At 45.5% G+C, this 21,097-nt stretch overlaps 1 protein-coding gene and 1 pseudogene across 1 annotated transcript in view; both read right to left on the bottom strand.

Annotated features, from left to right (window-relative positions):
* Positions 1-2,605: 2,605 nt before the first annotated feature.
* On the bottom strand, positions 2,606-9,517 carry LOC141073938 (uncharacterized; annotated as a pseudogene).
* Positions 9,518-9,767: 250 nt separating this feature from the next.
* Positions 9,768-21,097, bottom strand: part of LOC141073910 (oocyte zinc finger protein XlCOF29-like) — a 49,138-nt gene continuing 37,808 nt past the window's right edge. Inside the window, exons 2-3 of the mRNA XM_073561447.1 lie at positions 10,122-10,271; positions 9,768-9,992 (exon numbers count right to left, since the gene is read on the bottom strand). Of these exons, the coding sequence (XP_073417548.1) occupies positions 9,768-9,992; positions 10,122-10,271 (375 nt within the window). The remainder of the gene's footprint in view (positions 9,993-10,121; positions 10,272-21,097) is intronic.

Here is a 21,097-nt window from a genome sequence, read left to right on the forward strand (position 1 = left end):
TCAGCGTACTCACGACAAATTGCACAATAACTTTTGGGGTCCTGTTACTTTTGGGAAAATAACAATTGGGGGTGAAAAGATCATTTTTGTGGAAAAAATATTTTTTAATTGTACGGCTGTACGTTATAAACTTATGTGAAGCCCTTGGGGGTTCAAAGTGCTCACCACATATCTAGATAAGTTCCTTGTGGGTGTCTAGTTTCCAAAATAGGGTCACTTGTGGGGAGTTTCCACTGTTTAGGCACATAAGGGGCTTTCCAAACTTGATATGGCGTCCGATATGAATTCCAGCCAATTTTGCAGAGAAAAAGTCAAACGGCGCTCCTTCCCTTCCGAGCTCTGCCATGAGCCAAAAGAGTGGTTCCCCCCCACATATCAGGTATCAGCTTACTCAGGACAAATTGCAAAATAACTTTTCCAGCCCTATTTCTCCTGTTACCTTTGGTAAAATAAAAAAATTGAACCTGAAGCAATTTTTTTTGTGAAAAAAGTTAAATGTTCATTTTTTTTAAGCATTTAAAAAATTCCTGTGAAGCACCTGAAAGGTTAATAAATTTCTTGAATCTGGTTTTGAGCACCTTGAGGGGTGCAATTTTTAGAATGGTGTCACTTTTAGGTATTTTCTATCATATAGACCCTCAAAGTGACTTAAAATGTGATGTGGTCCGTAAAAATAAAATGGTGTTGTGAAAATGAGAAATCGCTGGTCAACTTTTAACCCTTATAACTTCCTAACAAAAAAAAATTTGGTTCCCAAATTGTGTTGATGTAAAGTAAACATGTGGGAAATATTACTTAAGTTTTTTGAGTGCCGTATCTCTGTGATTTAAGAGCATAAAAATTCAAAGTTGGAAAATTGCGAAATTTTCAAAATTTTCGTCAAATTTCTGTTTTTTTCACAAATAAACGCAAGTTATATGAATGAAATTTTACCACTAACATGAAGTACAATATGTCACGAGAAAACAATGTCAGAATCACCGGGATCAATGGAAGCATTCCACAGTTATTACCTCATAAAGGGACAGTGGTCAGAATTGTAACAATTGGCTCGGGCATTAACATGCAAACCACCCTTGGGAGTAAAGAGGTTAAAGCAAAAAATGTGGTCAATTCTGTACTTAGTATCCCTTATCCTGGTATATATGGTCGTCTCACCCCCCATCCTGATACACAAGGCCCCCTCATCCCTATCCTGGTATGCATGGATCCCTCATCCTTATCCTGGCAGGAATGATCGCTCTCATCCCTATATTAATATGCAGGGCCCCCATCTCGTCCTGGTATGATTGGCCCCCATCTCGTCCTGGTATGCATGGCCCCATCCCATTTGCCCCCACCCCCATCCTAGTATGCATGGCACCATCAGAAAACTTTAAAAAATAAAATTACACTTACCTACCTGGCGCTCCCTCGCTGCATCCTGCTCCGGTGTCAGCAACTGCTTTATGCTTGTAAGCAGCACATGGCAGGGACGTCATGCGTTGCTCACAAGCAGAGCACAGCTGCCGGAGTACTTACCGGGACTGTTCATTGGAGATCGGGGTGACTATTCATTGCTCTTCAGTAGCGCGCAGTGTCAGCCCCCGGCTTCCTCCTGCTGTCAGCGGTCACATGTGCCGCTACTTAAGAGAAATAAATATTCATTGGATTCATCATTCATTCATCAGGAGACTATTTAATACTGAACTATATTCAAGCGGGACTAGACGAAGAAAACCCTAAAATCATGTATCATGTTATCCGAAACAGTCAGAAAACTAGCCACATATTGGCAGATCCCAGACCTCAGACTATATACTGTGTAAGTTTATAAGCCCCTCCAGTGTCAGGAATAGATAGTATGTGACAATCCCGTATATACCGCTCAGGGAACACTTAACTGTCAGAGATAATTTCCATATTCATACTAAATAATGGCACAGATCTCCCAGACATTATGATTGCACATATCCCTAGTCTCTATAACGATATTGCACTCATTCCCTGACAGACCGCAGCATGGCCATTAGTTAGAAGCTGCTAATGATGTTTGGAGCAGGTAAGTTTTCCCTGAGTGGTACATATTGGGCCGTCTGAAGACTGAGTTTAGTCTAGGACAATTTGTCTGCACTACTAAGTAACAGCAGTTACATTACCAAACTAGGGCAGTCCCTATAGGAGAAAACACAAGAATTATACTGTATTGTCACATACTATCTATTCCTGACACTGGAGAGGCTTATAAACTTACACAGTATATAGTCTGAGGTCTGGGATCTGCCAATATGGGTCTAGTTTTCTGACTGTTTCGGATAACATGACACATGATTTTAGTTTTTTTGTCTAGTCTCACTTGAATATAGGTCAATATTAAAAAATAGTCTCCCAATGAGTCGCCTTTGGTGAGGACGATGAAACCCATAGAAATGAGAGGCTTGGAGAGTGAGTGTGTATACGTCACCTCTACCTATATACTGAGATGTGGGGTACATGTTTTTTCTATTAGTCACCTATTAACTAATCTTCAGGGGGTGAATTTTGGGTACAGTTTTATATTTGGAATTAATAAGGTTTAGTTTTATCCTTTTGTCAGCAAACATGAGGAATGACAAGAGACAACCCATTTAAGAAGATTCAATTTTGGTTAAAACTATTCCAACACTATGAACATAAAAAAGACTTCTCCTCTATGTGACGTCTCTGATGTTTATTCACAGTTGATTTCCAAGTAAAATATTTCCCACATGAAGAAAATGAAAATGGCTTCTCCTCTGTGTGAGGTATCTGATGTCTAACAAGAAGCGCTTTCCGGTTAAAACATTTCTCACATTCTGAACAGGAAAAAGGCTTCTCCCCTGTGTGCGTTCTTTGATGGCGATCAAGATCTATTTTCCATTTAAAACATTTCCCACATTCTGAACATCAAACAGGCTTCTCTCCTGTGTGAGTTCTTTGGTGCTTAACAAAATTCCCTTTATGGTTAAAACATTTCCCACATTCTGAACATTAAAAAGGCTTCTCTCCTGTGTGAGTTCTTTGGTGTTCATCAAGATTCCCTTTTTGGTTAAAACATTTCCCACATTCTGAACATGAAAAAGGCTTCTCTCCTGTGTGAGTTCTTTGGTGATTAACCAATTGTGAATTCCAGTTAAAACATTTCCCACATTCTGAACAGGAAAAAGGCTTCTCCCCTGCGTGAGTTCTCTGGTGACTAATAAGATGACATTTCTGGTTAAAAGTTTTCCCACATTCTGAACATGAAAAAGGTTTCTCCCCTGTATGAGTTCTTTGGTGATTAACCAATTGTGATTTCAGGTTAAAACATTTCCCACATTCTGAACAAGAAAAAGGCTTCTCCCCTGTGTGAGTTCTATGGTGATTAACCAAATCTGATTTCCGATTAAAACATTTCCCACATTCTGAACAGGAAAAAAGCTTCTCCCCCATGTGAATGCTCTGATGTCTAACAAGAATCGCTTTCTGGCTAAAACATTTCCCACATTCAGAACACGAAAAAGGTTTCTCCCCTGTGTGTGTTCTCTGGTGATTAACAAAATGTGATTTATGTGCAAAACATTTCCCACATTCTGAACAGGAAAAAGGCTTCTCCCCTGTGTGAGTTCTATGGTGATAAACCAAATCTGATTTCTGGTTAAAACATTTCCCACATTCTGAACAGGAAAAAGGCTTCTCCCCTGTGTGAGTTCTATGGTGATAAACCAATTGTGATTTCCAGTGAAAACATTTCCCACATTCAGAACATGAAAAAGGTTTCTCCCCTGTGTGAGTTCTCTGGTGAGTAACAAAATGAGATTTCTTGTTAAAACATTTCCCACATTCTGAACATGAAAATGACTTCTTTGCTTTAGGAGCAGTTTGTTTTTTATTGCCTCTTTTGTGACTTTGATTTTCCTTAGTAGTCAGTAATGAATCAGAAGATGGGACCTGTTTCATAGGATCAGATGACAGATCTTTGCTGTGAATGGATGATGATATATCTGGAGTAATGGCAATCACTTCAGTTGTATCTTGTAGGATCTCAAGATCATCAGATTTAAAACTTGAAGATGTCAGCTGTCCCTCTGATCTCCTGGTACAGTCATCTGCTAAGATAAAAAACAATTATTATTTTTTAATAAAATATCCTTGAGTTTTATATTTTTGAACATTTCTACTTAAACTGTCCATAAAAATAGCAAGCTATGTAAAAAAACTTAAATTATTTACCAAGACAATGACAGTTCACAGTCTAATAGAAAACCTTGTTGGATGAACCAGTAGTGTGTGGTGTTCAACTGTTTGTTCATTCTGCCTCCCAAATATCAAATAAAAAGAAACCAATCAATGTTATGTAGGCAAAAATAATACCAATTCTCATCTCAGAAAAAACAAGTCCCCACTCAGGTCCATCATTTGTCAATAGAAAAACAGATAAGGCAGGATAGAGTTAATGCTATAGTTAGGGTTACTGTTAGGCTAAAGTTAGGATTAGGATAAAGAATTAGGCTTTTCTCAATTGTCTCCCCAATAATTGGGTCATGTCACATCAGTCATGTCAGAGTTCTCTTTTTCCGGAAAAAAATAAATAAATAAAAACGAATAAAATGTCCCGTCAGTATTATAGTGCAGAGGAGGCTTATGCACTTTTATGTTCTGACAGTGAAGAAAGTGCAGTGTCAGATGGCGATGTGGATTACGAGGCCTTTAGTAGCAGCGACAGTGATAGCTCAGAAATGAGCAGTGATTCTGGTCCATCCTCACACACACGGACCAGTACAACAAGAAGGACAAATAGCGCTTCTGGAGAAATGTCTCCAACTCAGGGAACAATGCCCAGTACTAGCGCTGTCCCTAGTGCTCGGGAATTGGCGCACACCAATGTCCAAGGGGCTTTGCCTCTTGCTGTAGCATTTCCCAGATGGGAGGCTTCGGATTCGGCTACTCCATTCATCCCTAATTTTAATGCCATTCCTGGTATAAATGTGGAGGTGGAAAATTTTGGACCAATTATTTTTTTAATTTGTTTCTGACAGATAGCTTGCTAGAGGATATTGTCCTACAAATTTATATGTGTCCCAATTCATCAGCCAGAATCCACCATCCTATTATGCTAGGTCAAATTTATGGAACCAACTAATGTCCTAGAAATGCAAACATTTTTAGGACTTACATTCGCTATGGGGCTTGTTAAAAAACGAGCATTCAGTCCTATTGGTCCAACAGCCCTGTTCAAGCCACGCCCTACTTATATGGAGACATCTGGAAAAATGGTTTGGGAGCTGATATCTCCATTTCTACAAAAAGGCTACAATCTGCATGTTGACAACTACTACACCAGCATACCTCTATTTAAAAGTCTGGTTGAACATAACATAGGGGCTTGTGGGACCATTCACAAAAACCGTCAGGGGTTTCCACAATCATTGCTCAGCAAAGAGTTCTGAAATGGGCAGTCAGGGGCTTTACACAATGGAGAGCTGCTTGTCCTTAAGTATAAGGATAAAAATGATATTTTTATCCTGAGCTCGATCCACACAGAAGCCACAAGGGCCACTGCAGACCAACAGGGATCCACTACTCCAAAACCTGTGTCTGTCATGGACTACAACAAATATATGGGGTGTGGACCTTGCAGATCAGGTTCTACAGCCATACCAGGAATCAAGAGAATCATATACCTGGTATAAAAAGTTAGTCATGTATTGGTTTCAGGTGGCCACATATAATTCTTTTGTGTTATACAAAAAAGCCGGAAATGCAGATACTTTCCTTGATTATCAGGAAAAGGTCACTGAAAATCTTGTTTCTGACAATGTTGTCCCCGCCAATCCTTTAGAATGTGAAGATGTGAGAAGACTCACTGAGCGACATTTTATTGCACTCATCCCAGTAACTGAAACAAGAAAGAACCCCCAGAGAAGATGTCGTGTATGTTCCTAGAGAGGAATGAGGCATGATACCCGCTATTATTACCCACAATGCCCATCACTGCCAGCCTTATGCCTCCATGACGGCTTTACAATCTTCCACACAGAACCACGTTTTTGAACTGTCTTGACATTCAAGCATTTGGTTTATTTAGTGACAGACACATTTGAGTAGAGCTGACATAACAATTTCCGGGGGTAGGTGGGGGGAGGTCTCCAGAGACACAAGCTGGGCACAATATGTTATTGTGAGGCTTAGAAAAAAAACTACATCCAGCAAAATGTCACCTTCGATGGCGGCAACTGCGCAGTAGCATCTATAAGTAAGAGATAGAGGCTACTGCGCAGGCGCCGCCATCGCCGTGTCATTTTGCTGTCTGTAATTTTTTTTCTAAGCCTCACAATAGCCACAATATTATAGGCATTATCACCAATAATATCAATGCTATTATATGCATTATGTAATAATGGGGGGCAGGTCAGTGAGGGATCAGCGACCTGTCATTAGCCAATACAGATGAATATGTAATCAGCACACTTCATAAAGCCCCGCCCACAGCCCCGCCCCAGAGCACGAGAATCTCATTAACTTCAAACTACAAATACAGATTAAACAACAGTAAACCAGAGTTGCCCTCATTTATGGTAGAACATTGGAGCTACTATGGATCCTGACCAGAAGATTAGAGAAAATAATATTGCTCCCCATTTCAGGAGAGATTGTGCAGTAATCTGAATTCCTTAGGTTGGAAAACAATGTAATTTATGACGTGGAGTGAATCCATGACACCAGGGCTGGAGCCAACACACCTCCTGCAGGCGGGAATAAATGTATATTACAGCCCTCAGCCACGCACAGCTTAGAGATCTATCAGGGCACAGGTGGAATGTTTGTCCTGGAGATTATCACAATCCTCCTTGAAGTTAGTTGGTTTTAATACAAATGGAAAAGTCAGGATAAAGGGAAACTCTGCTGTTATTGGACAGAAATTCACACTTGGCCTCACTGCACATTTACTGTTGTCGCTCATAAAAGGGAAGTTTGGCCAGAAAGACTGGACCTGGTCTTGTAGGGACCATGAGACATTCAGCAGCACAGAAGGGAGAGAAGATTCATCCAATAGGATCTCAGGGATCTAGGAAGCCAACAGCATCATTACTCTCTGCTTTCTCTTACAGGCCCAGCATAAGATTGTTCTTCAAGGGATTTTCTATCTTGTCAGCACATTCTACGTACGCTGTCATTTGGCTTTATAGTTACAGATCTGGGCAGGTAACGGTCAGCGTCTCCTAATGTGAAGGAGAGAATGGCTAATGAAATCAATTATTAAACCTTATATAAGTCAGTTCACAGCTCCAGTCGTCACAACTCACCTAACTACAATCTTTAATCTCTCCCTCTCCTCGGGCATTTTCCAATCCTCCTTCAAACACGCCATTGTTACTCCATTATTAAAGAAACCCACTCTCGACCCATCCTGCACAAACAACTACAGACCAGTCTCCAATCTCCCCTTCATCTCTAAACTCTTGGAGCACCTAGTCTACTGCCGCCTTACCCATTACCTCTCCACTCACTCCCTCCTAGACCCTTCACAGTCCAGCTTCCGCCGCTTACATTCGACTGAAACTGTACTCATCAAAGTGACCAATGACCTTCTGACAGCAAAATGTAACGGTGACCACTCTCTGCTCATTCTTCTCGACCTGTCTGCAGCTTTCGACACTGTTGACCACCATCTCCTACTCTCTATGCTCCAGTCACTAGGCATTAAGGACACTGCTCTCTCCTGGTTCTCTTCCTATCTCTCTGACCACACCTTCAGTGTTTTGTTCTCTGGTGCCACGTCATCTCCTCTTCCTCTAGAATCCGCCCTTTTCTCACAATGGAAACAACAAAAACCCTCACTGTAGCAGTGATCCACTCCCGCCTGGATTACTGCAACGCTCTATTAATTGGCCTCCCCGTCACTTGACTATCCCCTCTCCAGTCCATACTTAATGCAGCAGCCAGGGTCATCTATCTGACTAATCGGCACTCGGACGCGTTCGCTCTTCGCCAGTCCTTACATTGGCTGCCCATTCATTATAGTATCCAATTCAAAGTACTTGTTCTCACCCACAAAGCTCTCCACAGTGCGGCACCCCCCTACATCTCCTCCCTTATTTCTGTCCATCGGCCTAACCGACCGCTGCGCTCTGCAAACGACTTTCGACTAACCTCTGCACTAATCCTTAACCTCCCACTCCCGACTCCAAGACTTCTCCCGCGCTGCTCCCATCCTCTGGAATGCTCTACCCCAAGAAATTAGGACTATCCACAATTTGCATAGTTTCAGGCGTTTCCTCAAAACACATTTGTTCAGAGCGGCCTATTACGTTCATTAATCAAAGTCATTCTATGTGTAAGTGTGCGTGTGTAGCCCATTCACTATCTCCATCCATCTCTCACTCCTTCAAGAAGGCTGGACCTTCATTGTAAATACACACCTGTACTCTGTATCTCCCCCACCTCATTGTAGATTGTAAGCTCTCACCAGCAGGGTCGTCCTATTTTGCTTTAATTATTGTATTGTTAACGTAACTTATGACTTGTGTTTTGAAAGTGATAAACTGTAAAGCGCTGCGGAATATGTTGGCGCTATATAAATAAAGATTATTATTATTATTATTACATATGGTGTACCAAGATGGCGTCTATGTCGTCAGACAACACCCTGGAAGGAATCCTTGGAATGCAGAAGCTGAGATACTGGATACCATATATGGAAGTGAAGCTGAAATGGACCTATCATAGACTGACACTGGCTCCTCAGAAGATTGTGTGACACCCATTTCCTGTCTCTTTGTCTTGAGAATAAACTTCAGTTGTGTGCAAGCCTTTGCTGAGAAAGGAGTAGACATCTAACTCTGTGTTCGCTGTGACTGTAAATGCACACTCAGCCTATATTGGGTCAGGTACAAGCAATCATATAGATCTCGCCTTAAGGGATCACCCTCACACTAATACCAGGGGGTAGGTGGATCCTCCAGGTTGTACGTTCTATAGAAAAGGGCTTTCAATGCCCAAAGTCATTTGAACAGTTTTGGGTGGAGGAGAATGTTGTGGTCTAGAGGCAAAATGGTGATCATGGTAATACGGCCGGACTACACCACCGATAAAGCAGCCACAGCCGGTGACTGAGAGGAATCTGTGACTTCTCTGCATTCAGTGGTTACTACTCACCTGGGTAGTCATATGTGGGAATCTCATCTTTACACCACTCATCATCTCTCACATATGTCTCTGTAGGATTAATATGGGTCAGATCTTCACCCTGAAACAAATATTGTAAGAGTCACAGACAGATGGAGAAGTCCCATCTATGATCAGCTCTAATCCTGCCATCTCCACCGCTCTCATTACACAAGTATAAAACATAGAATACTGGTGGATAAAACAAGACTGAGCACAAGACCTTCACAGCCGTCTACACATCATAGGGGAGATCTCCTGACACCTTCTCTCCATCTACCTGATGATCCTGAGGAGCACTGGGATCTTCTTGGTTACAGTCCTGTGGAAGAAGAGGACGGGGACATCTCTCTGGTGTTGTCCTCTTACTGGATAGATCTGGAGGAAACACATACAGGGACTGAATTCGTTCTCTACATACAGATAATTATAGGCCTTGTGTATTTAGTCCTGTCTATTACCTGGTGATGTGAGGGACTGGGGAACCTCCATTATGACATCATTGTACAGATCTTTGTGTCCTTCTAAATACTCCCACTCCTCCATGGAGAAATAGACAGCGACATCCTGACACCTTATAGGAACCTGACACATACAATGATACCGTCATCCCCCCGATCCCTTCATAGTGTTACTGTGTAATGTCCCAGCATTCCCAGCAGTGTCACCTCTCCAGTCAGCAGCTCAATCATCTTGTAGATGATTTCTAGGATCTTCTGGTCATTGATGTCCTCATGGATCAGGGGGTGACGTGGAGGCCCCGTGATTGGGCTCAGGGGTCTTCCCCATCCCTCAGACACAGGGTCCTGACAGCGATCACTAGAGGTCTTGTTCACCACTGTGTAATCCTGGTAATGGAGAGACACAATAATAAATCTCACTACAGACATTCCCAGAGTCCTCACCTCTCCAGTTCTGTCCATCTGTTATTCCCATAGATAAGAATGATGTAATGTGACGTCATCAGAATCTCTCACCTCTCCAGTGAGACGGAAGAGGATCTCTAGGGTGAGGTGTAACATCCTCTCCGCCATCTTGTCTCTGTCCATATCCATCCTTGATGGGTAAATCAGGAAAATTCTCTTCTGTAGAAGATCTTCACTGTGAGGATCCGATATTGTAGAGACCTGAATGAGAAGAAGATGATCCGATGTAACATCATAAGAATCCTGTGTAATAATACAATTACTGGAGATAATAAGGGAAACATATGAGGAGATTTATTATCTTACAGGGTTTAGTTTTCTTCCCTGACATCTACTAATAAAACCTATATATTTAGGCCACAGACAACAAGCAGTTTCCTCCTCGGAGTCGGCAGCTGAACACGTTCCTCATAGACTCATCTTCCATAACGCTAATTCTCGTCTCATTACCGACACTGGAATCGGCATTAGCAATACTGCAGGAGATATTCATTACACGCGACATGAGAAATAACTCCTTCATGATGAGGACGACATCTTCATCTTCTACTGCGGCTCTAGAAACAGATTTGGCCAGAGTCGGTCACTGCCTCCATCCCCACCGGCCGTCTATATGAAGGTTTCCCGTCTTCCCCGCACTGGAATCTTCTCTCACGTTAGATCTCAGCTCTGAGTCACACACAGAAGTTTGAGGTTTTTAGAAAAGATTTTTAGTTTCCAAAAACACAACGGACAGAAATGATCTGATCCCAAAGTCTCCATGTACAGTGATTTATGGGGATTATTTCTGGCCTTAGGCTTTCCTATATTACAAGAAAAACTCCAGAAAAAGCCGATATTAAAATGTTTCTAAAGAAAATTGGCTCCAACAATTCTTATATGCAAAAAGCAGAAGACACATTTTATAATTTTTAACATGTTAAACATTTATTAAAAATAAATTAATCTTTTTGTGCCCCAGAACATAGATGTACACCGCAGGGAAAGCACAGATGAGGCTGCAACAAAAACCCTGGCAGTTTAACCACTTGCTGCTGTGAAAAGCAAACATGGCATCTAAGAAGGTGTGACAGAGTTTGGCTGAATGCCCCCCGCCTCCAAGTACTCGATAGTATGGGGCGGCCTAGTTACTCCGATACTTACATGCCTAATAATGGGGTCTGGGCTGCAATGTATGAAGGTCTATTAGGCCGGGCCAGAGGCAGCGTCCAATAAGTTACCTTATAACACCCCCATACACATTAGGCTAAAGTTCCATGAAAGCACTGATTTCGGGGGGTTTGGCCGACCATATAATGTATTTGGGGGCCTCCCGACAGATGATGTCAGGGCAGAGAAGGATCTGACATCCTGAATTTCAGAGGATAATCCGTTTGTTCTTCCTGTAGATAATCCTCCTCTAGAGGAGTCTGGAGGCGACTCTCTCATACAGACCACAGGAAAGCTGGAATATTTGTGTGTATGGGGGAGTCGGGAGAGATCGCCGTCTGCCAAATGACTGTTCAGCCAACTCTGATCTCATGTGTATGGGGCCGTTAGTATTACACTGACAGGCAGTGATGATACACGGCACTACAGTAGTACAGGGCATCACCGGAGTCATCAGAGGCTTGTATGTTGTATGATCGCACTGATCAGAGGGGTTTAAAAAAGGTTTAAAGTGAAAAAAAAATATCAGTTTCAGCAACAAGAAATATCCATCACTATATGGAAAGCAGAGTCACTGCACAATGTTAGTTACGTCACGTCCATAACTACTTTATTATACTCTATTATCCTGTACACAGTGGAGTAGATAGAAATCACAGATCCCACAGCAATAGCTGGAATTGGACCCTCCAATGTAAAGAAAAAAAATCTCTCCCTCTATCTATATACACTGTTCAAAAAAATAAAGGGAACACTTAAACAACAGAATATAACTCCAAGTAAATCAAACTTCTGTGAAATCAAACTGTCCACTTAGGAAGCAACACTGATTGACAATCAATTTCACATGCTGTTGTGCAAATGGAATAGACAACAGATGGAAATTATTGGCAATTATCAAGACATCCTCAATAAAGGAGTGGTTCTGCAGGTGGGGACCACAGACCACATCTCAGTACCAATGCGTCTGGCTGATGTTTTGGTCACTTTTGAATGTTGGTTGTGCTTTCATACTCGTAGTAGCATGAGACAGACTCTAAAACCGACACAAGTGGCTCAGGTAGTGCACCTTATCCAGGATGGCACATCAATGCGAGCTGTGGCAAGAAGGTTTGCTGTGTCTGTCAGCGCAGTGTCCAGAGGCTGGAGGCACTACCAGGAGACAGGCCAGTACACCAGGAGATGTGGAGGGGGCCGTATGAGGGCAACAACCCAGCAGCAGGACCTCTACCTCTGCCTTTGTGCAAGGAGGAACAGGAGGAGCACTGCCAGAGCCCTGCAAAATGATCTTCAGCAGGCGACAAATGTTCATGTGTCTGTACAAACGGTTAGAAACCGACTCCATGAGGATGGTCTGAGGGCCCGACATCCACAGATGGGGGTTGTGCTCACAGCCCAACACCGTACAGGACGCTTGGCATTTCCCACAGAACACCAGGATTGGCAAATTCGCCACTGGCGCCCTGTGCTCTTCACAGATGGAAGCAGGTTCACACTGAGCACATGTGACAGCTGTGACAGAGTCTGGAGACGCCGTGGAGAGCGATCTGCTGCCTGCAACATCCTTCAGCATGACCGGTTTGGCAGTGGTCAGTAATGGTGCGGGGTGGCATTTCTTTGGAGGCCGCACGATGTTGGGCTGTGAGCACAACCCCCATGGAGACACAATTGTGCCTTTACCTGGAGATAAATTCCCAGTGGGGGCAATTTCCAAAATGCAATAACTTAAGTGGGGAATTCAGCTCTTTTCGCACTTAAGGGATCTGTATATGGAGTCTACAGACTACAGTGGGGGAAATAAGGATTTGTTACGCTGCCAATTTTGGGGCTAAAGTCACATTTTTGTGAGGAAAAAAGTAGAATTGTCATTTTTTCCTTCCACATTGCTTATATTCCTGTCACACTGTCCGAATTCAGATATTGTCCTGTCAGAAAGGAGAATACAGGGAGCGAAAGGGTTAATAGGACTCACAGGAGGAACCGGCCCAGAAAGCAGAAGATCCAGGAGTGTCCGCCACATATATGACTGCTCTGTGCACAGGACCTGTGATGAGGTCACAGGAGGGGAGGAGTCAGGGGTCACATGATCAGGGGCCTCAGTGTGTGCAGGACTCAGTGTGCTGGAGCGCTCCCGATAATCAGCTGCGTGTGTCGCGCTGTGTGATAGACACAGCACCTGCATGGAGGGCGACACATGCAGCTGATTATCGGGAGCGCTCCAGGGATCCGGGGTCCCGATGCAGCTATTCGGTAAGTGATATCAGCCAATAACAACTTCTCCGACGATATTCGCTCATCTCTAGTAATAACAGCTCAAAGAAATTCACCGAACTTTTCATTAAGTTTAATAGCGAGACCCTATTAAATATTGAGCACCAGCGGGACGAAGCATTGACAGCGGCATGTAAAAGTGTGGGCGCCCCTGGTCAAAATGACCGTTATTGTGAGCAGTAGTAAGATGAAGATGAAATGATCTCTAAAAGGCCGAACCTCTAAGATGACACATGGCCTTTGTATTTTAGGCAAAAATAATAATTATAAAATATATATATAGAGAGACAAATTTTACAATTTCATAAATGCAAAAAAGAAAAAGGGGCGATGCAAAACTATGGGCACCCTTGGAGATTTGTGCACGGAGATAATTTTGACCAAGATTTCACAACTCAATTAGCTTGTTAGGGTTATGGTGAGATCACATGGTGACCAGGAGCTACAGTCTGAGGAAAGGACTATAAAGCCTTCACTACACCCCTGTACAGCTGTATAATGAGGCCCAGGCTTTATAGTGAAGGGACAGGAGTGAGGGCCTGTGCCCAGGAGCTACAGTCTGAGGAAAGGGCTAAAAAGCCTTCACTAGATCCCTGTACAGCTGTATAATGAGGCCCAGGCTTTATAGTGATGGGACAGGAGTGAGGGCCTGTGCCCAGGAGCTACAGTCTGAGAAAAGGGCTAAAAAGTCTTCACTAGACCCCTGTACAGCTGTATAATGAGGCCCAGGCTTTATAGTGTAGGGACAGGAGTGAGGGCCTGTTCCCAGGAGCTACAGTCTGAGGAAAGGGCTAAAAAGCCTTCACTAGACCCCTGTACAGCTGTATAATGAGGCCCAGGCTTTATAGTGAAGGGACAGGAGTGAGGGCCAGATCCCAGGAGCTACAGTCTGAGGAAAGGGCTAAAAAGCCTTCACTAGACCCCTGTGCAGCTGTATAATGAGGCCCAGGCTTTATAGTGAAGGGACAGGAGTGAGGGCCTGTGCCCAGGAGCTACAGTCTGAGGAAAGGGCTAAAAAGCCTTCACTAGACCCCTGTACAGCTGTATAATGAGACTCAGGCTTTATAGTGAAGGGACAGGAGTGAGGGCCTGTTCCCAGGAGCTACAGTCTGAGGAAAGGGCTAAAAAGCTTTCACTAGACCCCTGTACAGCTGTATAATGAGGCCCAGGCTTTATAGTGAAGGGACAGGAGTGAGGGCCTGTTCCCAGGAGCTACAGTCTGAGGAAAGGGCTAAAAAGCCTTCACTAGACCCCGTTACAGCTGTAAAATGAGACCCAGGCTTTATAGTGAAGGGACAGGAGTGAGGGCCTGATCCCAGGAGCTACAGACTGAGGAAAGGGCTAAAAAGCCTTCATTAGACCCCTGTACAGCTGTATAATGAGTCCCAGGCTTTATAGTGAAGGGACAGGAGTGAGGGCCTGTTCCCAGGAGCTACATTCTAAGGAAAGGACTAAAAAGCCTTCACTAGACCCCTGTACAGCTGTATAATGAGACCCAGGCTTTATAGTGAAGGGACAGGAGTGAGGGTCTGTGCCGAAGAGCTACAGTCTGAGGAAAGGGCTAAAAAGCCTTCACTAGACCCCTGTACAGCTGTATAATGAGGCCCAGGCTTTATAGTGAAGGGACAGGAGTGAGGGTCTGTGCCCAGGAGCTACAGTCTGAGAAAAGGGCTAAAAAGCCTTCACTAGATCCCTGTACAGCTGTATAATGAGGCCCAGGCTTTATAGTGAAGGGACAGGAGTGAGGGCCTGTTCCCAGGAGCTACAGTCTGAGGAAAGGGCTAAAAAGCCTTCACTAGACCCCTGCACAGCTGCATAATGAGACCCAGGCTTTATAGTGAAGGGACAGGATTGAGGGCCTGTGCCCAGGAGCTACAGTCTGAGGAAAGAGCTAAAAAGCCTTCACTAGATCCCTGTACAGCTGTATAATGAGGCCCAGGCTTTATAGTGAAGGGACAGGAGTGAAGGCCTGTTCCCAGGAGCTAAAGTCTGAGGAAAGGGCTAAAAAACCTTCACTAGACCCCTGCACAGCTGCATAATGAGACCCAGGCTTTATAGTGAAGGGACAGGAGTGAGGGCCTGTGCCCAGGAGCTACAGTCTGAGGAAAGAGCTATAAAGCCTTCACTAGACCCCTGTACAGCTGTATAATGAGGCCCAGGCTTTATAGTGAAGGGACAGGAGGGCGTGTTCCCAGGAGCTACAGACCGAGGAAAGGGATAAAAAGCCTTCACTAGACCCCTGTACAGCTGTATAATGAGACCCAGGCTTTATACAGAAGGGAAAGGAGTGAGGGCCTGTTCCCAGGAGCTACAGTCTGAGGAAAGGGCTAAAAAGCCTTCACTAGACCCCTGTACAGCTGTATAATGAGGCCCAGGCTTTATAGTGAAGAGATAGGAGTGAGGGCCTGTTCCCAGGAGCTACAGACTGAGGAAAGGGCTAAAAAGCTTTCACTAGACCCCTGTACAGCTGTATAACGAAGCCCAGGCTTTATAGTGAAGGGACAGGAGTGAGGGCCTGTGCCCAGGAGCTACAGTCTGAGGAAAGAGCTAAAAAGCCTTCACTAGACCCCTGTACAGCTGAATAATGAGGCCCAGGCTTTACAGTGAAGGGACAGGAGTGAGGGTCTGTTCCCAGGAGCTACAGTCTGAGAAAAGGGCTAAAAAGCCTTCACTAGACCCCTGTACAGCTGTATGAGACCCAGGCTTTATAGTGAAGGGACAGGAGTGAGGGCCTGTGCCCAGGAGCTACAGTCTGAGGAAAGAGCTAAAAAGCCTTCACTAGACCCCTGTACAGCTGTATAATGAGGCCCAGGCTTTATAGTGAAGGGACAGGAGTGAGGGTCTGTTCCCAGGAGCTACAGTCTGAGGAAAGGGCTAAAAGCCTTCACTAGACCCCTGTACAGCTGTATAATGAGGCACAGGCTTTATAGTGAAGGGACAGGAGTGAGGGCCTGTACCCAGGAGCTACAGTCTGAGGAAAGGGCAAAAAAGCCTTCACTAGACACCTGTACAGCTGTATATTGAGGCCCAGGATTTATAGTGAAGGGACAGGAGTGAGGGCCTGTTCCCAGGAGCTACAGTCTGAGGAAAGGGCTAAAAAGCTTTCACTAGACCCCTGTACAGCTGTATAATGAGGCCAGGCTTTATAGTGAAGGGACAGGAGTGAGGGCCTGTTCCCAGGAGCTACAGTCTGAGGAAAGGGCTAAAAAGCCTTCACTAGACTCCGGTACAGCTGTATAATGAGCCCCAGGCTTTATAGTGAAGGGACAGGAGTGAGGGCCTGTTCCCAGGAGCTACAGTCTGAGGAAAGGGCTAAAAAGCCTCCACTAGACCCCTGTACAGCTGTATAATGAGGCCCAGGCTTTACAGTGAAGGGACAGGAGTGAGGGCCTGTTCCCAGGAGCTACAGTCTGAGCAAAGAGCTAAAAAGCCTTCACTAGACCCCTGTACAGCTGTATAATGAGGCCCAGGCTTTATAGTGAAGGGACAGGAGTGAGGGCCTGTGCCCAGGAGCTACAGTCTGAGGAAAGAGCTAAAAAGCCTTCACTAGACCCCTGTACAGCTGTATAATGAGTCCCAGGCTTTATAGTGAAGGGACAGGAGTGAGGGTCTGTTCCCAGGAGCTACAGTCTGAGGAAAGGGCTAAAAGCCTTCACTAGACCCCTGTACAGATGTATAATGAGGCCCAGGCTTTATATTGAAAGGACAGGAGTGAGGGCCTGTACCCTGGAGCTACAGTCTGAGGAAAGGGCAAAAAAAGCCTACACTAGACACCTGTACAGCTGTATAATGAGGCCCAGGCTTTATAGTGAAGGGACAGGAGTGAGGGCCTGTTCCCAGGAGCTACAGACCGAGGAAAGGGATAAAAAGCCTTCACTAGACCCCTGTACAGCTGTATAATGAGACCCAGGCTTTATACAGAAGGGACAGGAGTGAGGGCCTGTTCCCAGGAGCTACAGTCTGAGGAAAGGGCTAAAAGGCCTTCACTAGACCCCTGTACAGCTGTATAATGAGGCTCAGGCTTTATAGTGAAGGGACAGGAGTGAGGGCCTGATCCCAGGAGCTTCAGTCTGAGGAAAGGGCTGAAAAGCCTTCACTAGACCCCTGCACAGCTGTATAATGAGGCCCAGGCTTTATAGTGAAGGGACAGGAGTGAGGGCCTGTGCCCGGGAGCTACAGTCTGAGGAAAGGGCTAAAAAGCCTTCACTAGACCCCTGTACAGCTGTATAATGAGGCCCAGGCTTTATAGTGAAGGGTCAGGAGTGAGGGCCTGTTCCCAGGAGTTACAGACCGAGGAAAGGGCTAAAAAGCCTTCACTAGACCCCTGTACAGCTGTATAATGAGACCCAGGCTTTATACAGAAGGGACAGGAGTGAGGGTCTGTTCCCAGGAGCTACAGTCTGAGGAAAGGGTTAAAAAGCCTTCACTAGACCCCTGTACAGCTGTATAATGAGGCCCAGGATTTATAGTGAAGGGACATGAGTGAGGGCCTGTGCCCAGGAGCTACAGTCTGAGGAAAGAGCTAAAAAGCCTTCACTAGACCCCTGTACAGCTGAATAATGAGGCCCAGGCTTTATAGTGAAGGGACAGGAGTGAGGGTCTGTTCCCAGGAGCTACAGTCTGAGGAAAGGGCTAAAAGCCTTCACTAGACCCCTGTACAGCTGTATAATGAGGCCCAGGCTTTATAGTGAAGGGACAGGAGTGAGGGCCTGTACCCAGGAGCCACAGTCTGAGGAAAGGGCAAAAAAGCCTTCACTAGACACCTGTACAGCTGTATAATGAGGCCCAGGCTTTATAGTGAAGGGACAGGAGTGAGGGTCTGTTCCCAGGAGCTACAGTCTGAGGAAAGGGCTAAAAAGCCTTCACTAGACCCCTGTACAGCTGTATAATGAGGCCCAGGCTTTATAGTGAAGGGTCAGGAGTGAGGGTCTGTTCCCAGGAGTTACAGACCGAGGAAAGGGCTAAAAAGCCTTCACTAGACCCCTGTACAGCTGTATAATGAGACCCAGGCTTTATACAGAAGGGACAGGAGTGAGGGCCTGTTCCCAGGAGCTACAGTCTGAGGAAAGGGCAAAAAAGCCTTCACTAGACACCTGTACAGCTGTATAATGAGGCCCAGGCTTTATAGTGAAGGGACAGGAGTGAGGGTCTGTTCCCAGGAGCTACAGTCTGAGGAAAGGGCTAAAAAGCCTTCACTAGACCACTGTACAGCTGTATAATGAGGCCCAGGCTTTATAGTGAAGGGACAGGAGTAAGGGTCTGTTCCCAGGAGCTACAGTCTGAGGAAAGGGCTAAAAAGCCTTCACTAGACCCCTGTACAGCTGTATAATGAGGCCCAGGCTTTATAGTGAAGGGCCAGGAGTGAGGGCCTGTGCCCAGGAGCTACAGTCTGAGGAAAGGGCTAAAAAGCCATCAATAGACCCCTGTACAGCTGTATAATGAGGCCCAGGCTTTATAGTGAAGGGCAAGGAGTGAGGGCCTGTGCCCAGGAGCTACAGTCTGAGGAAAGGGCTAAAAAGCCTTCACTAGATACCGGTACAGATGTATAATGAGGCCCAGGCTTTATAGTGAAGGGACAGGAGTGAGGGCCTGATCCCAGGAGATACAGTCTGAGTAAAGGGCTAAAAAGCCTTCACTAGACCCCTGTACAGCTGTATAATGAGGCCCAGGCTTTATAGTGAAGGGACAGGAGTGAGGGCCTGTGCCCAGGAGCTACAGTCTGAGGAAAGGGCTAAAAGCCTTCACTAGACCCCTGTATAGCTGTATAATGAGGCCCAGGCTTTATACTGAAGGGACAGGAGTGAGGGCCTGTGCCCAGGAGCTACAGACTGAGGAAAGGGCTAAAAAGCCTTCACTAGACCCCTGTACAGCTGTATAATGAGGCCCAGGCTTTATAGTGAAGGGACAGGAGTGAGGGCCTGTTCCCAGGAGCTACAGTCTGAGGAAAGAGCTAAAAAGCTTTCACTAGACCCCTGTACAGCTGTATAATGAGGTCCAGGCTTTATAGTGAAGGGACAAGAGTGAGGGCCTGTGCCCAGGAGCTATAGTCTGAGGAGAGGGCTAAAAAGCCTTCACTAGACCCCTGTACAGCTGTATAATGAGGCCAGGCTTTATAGTGAAGGGACAGGAGTGAGGGCCTGTTCCCAGGAGCTACAGACTGAGGAAAGGGCTAAAAAGCCTTCACTAGACCCCTGTACAGCTGTATAATGAGGCCCAGGCTTTATAGTGAAGGGACAGGAGTGAGGGTCTGTTCCCAGGAGCTACAGTCTGAGGAAAGGGCTAAAAAGCCTTCACTAGAGCCCTGTACAGCTGTATAATGAGGCCCAGGCTTTACAGTGAAGGGACAGGAGTGAGGGCCTGTTCCCAGGAGCTACAGCCTGAGCAAAGAGCTAAAAAGCCTTCACTAGACCCATGTACAGCTGTATAATGAGGCCCAGGCTTTATAGTGAAGGGACAAGAGTGAGGGCCTGTGCCAAGGAGCTACAGACTGAGGAAAGGGCTAAAAAGCTTTCACTAGACCCCTGTACAGCTGTATAACGAGGCCAAGGCTTTATAGTGAAGGGACAGGAGTGAGGGCCTGTGCCCAGGAGCTACAGTCTGAGGAAAGAGCTAAAAAGCCTTCACTAGACCCCTGTACAGCTGAATAATGAGGCCCAGGCTTTATAGTGAAGGGACAGGAGTGAGGGTCTGATCCCAGGAGCTACAGTCTCGGGAAAGGGCTAAAAAGCCTTCACTAGACCCCTGTACAGCTGTATAATGAGACCCAGGCTTTATACAGAAGGGACAGGAGTGAGGGCCTGTTCCCAGGAGCTACAGACCGAGGAAAGGGCTAAAAAGCCTTCACTAGACCCCTGTACAGCTGTATAATGAGGCCCAGGCTTTATAGTGAAGGGACAGGAGTGAGGGCCTGTGCCCAGGAGCTACAGTCTGAAGAAAGGGCTAAAAAGCCTTCAATAGACCCCTGTAAAGCTGTATAATGAGGCCCATGCTTTATAGTGAAGGGACTAGAGTGAGGGCCTGTGCCCAGGAACTACAGTCTGAGGAAAGGGCTAAAAAGCCTTCACTAGACCCCTGTACAGCTGTATAATGAGGCCCAGGCTTTATAGTGAAGGGACAGGAGTGAGGGCCTGTTCCCAGGAGCTACAGACTGAGGAAAAGGCTAAAAACCCTTCAATAGACTTCTGTACAGCTGTATAATGAGGCCCAGGCTTTATAGTGAAGGGACAGGAGAGAGGGTCTGTTCCCAGGAGCTACAGTCTGAGGAAAGAGCTAAAAAGCCTTCACTAGACCCCTGTACAGCTGTATAATGAGGCCCAGGCTTTATAGTGAAGGGACAGGAGTGAGGGCCTGTTCCCAGGAGCTACAATCTGAGGAAAGGGCTAAAAAGCCTTCACTAGACCCTTGTACAGCTGTATAATGAGGCCCAGGCTTTATAGTGAAGGGACAGGAGTGAGGGCTTGTACCCTGGAGCTACAGTCTGAGGAAAGGGCAAAAAAAGGCTTCACTAGACACCTGTACAGCTGTATAATGAGGCCCAGGCTTTATAGTGAAGGGACAGGAGTGAGGGCCTGTGCCCAGGAGCTACAGACTGAGGAAAGGGCTAAAAA

The sequence above is a fragment of the Dendrobates tinctorius genome, unplaced genomic scaffold, assembly GCF_039654945.1.
Source record: "Dendrobates tinctorius isolate UK_male_01 unplaced genomic scaffold, ASM3965494v1 ptg000320l, whole genome shotgun sequence".
NCBI classification, from domain to species: Eukaryota; Metazoa; Chordata; class Amphibia; order Anura; family Dendrobatidae; genus Dendrobates; species Dendrobates tinctorius.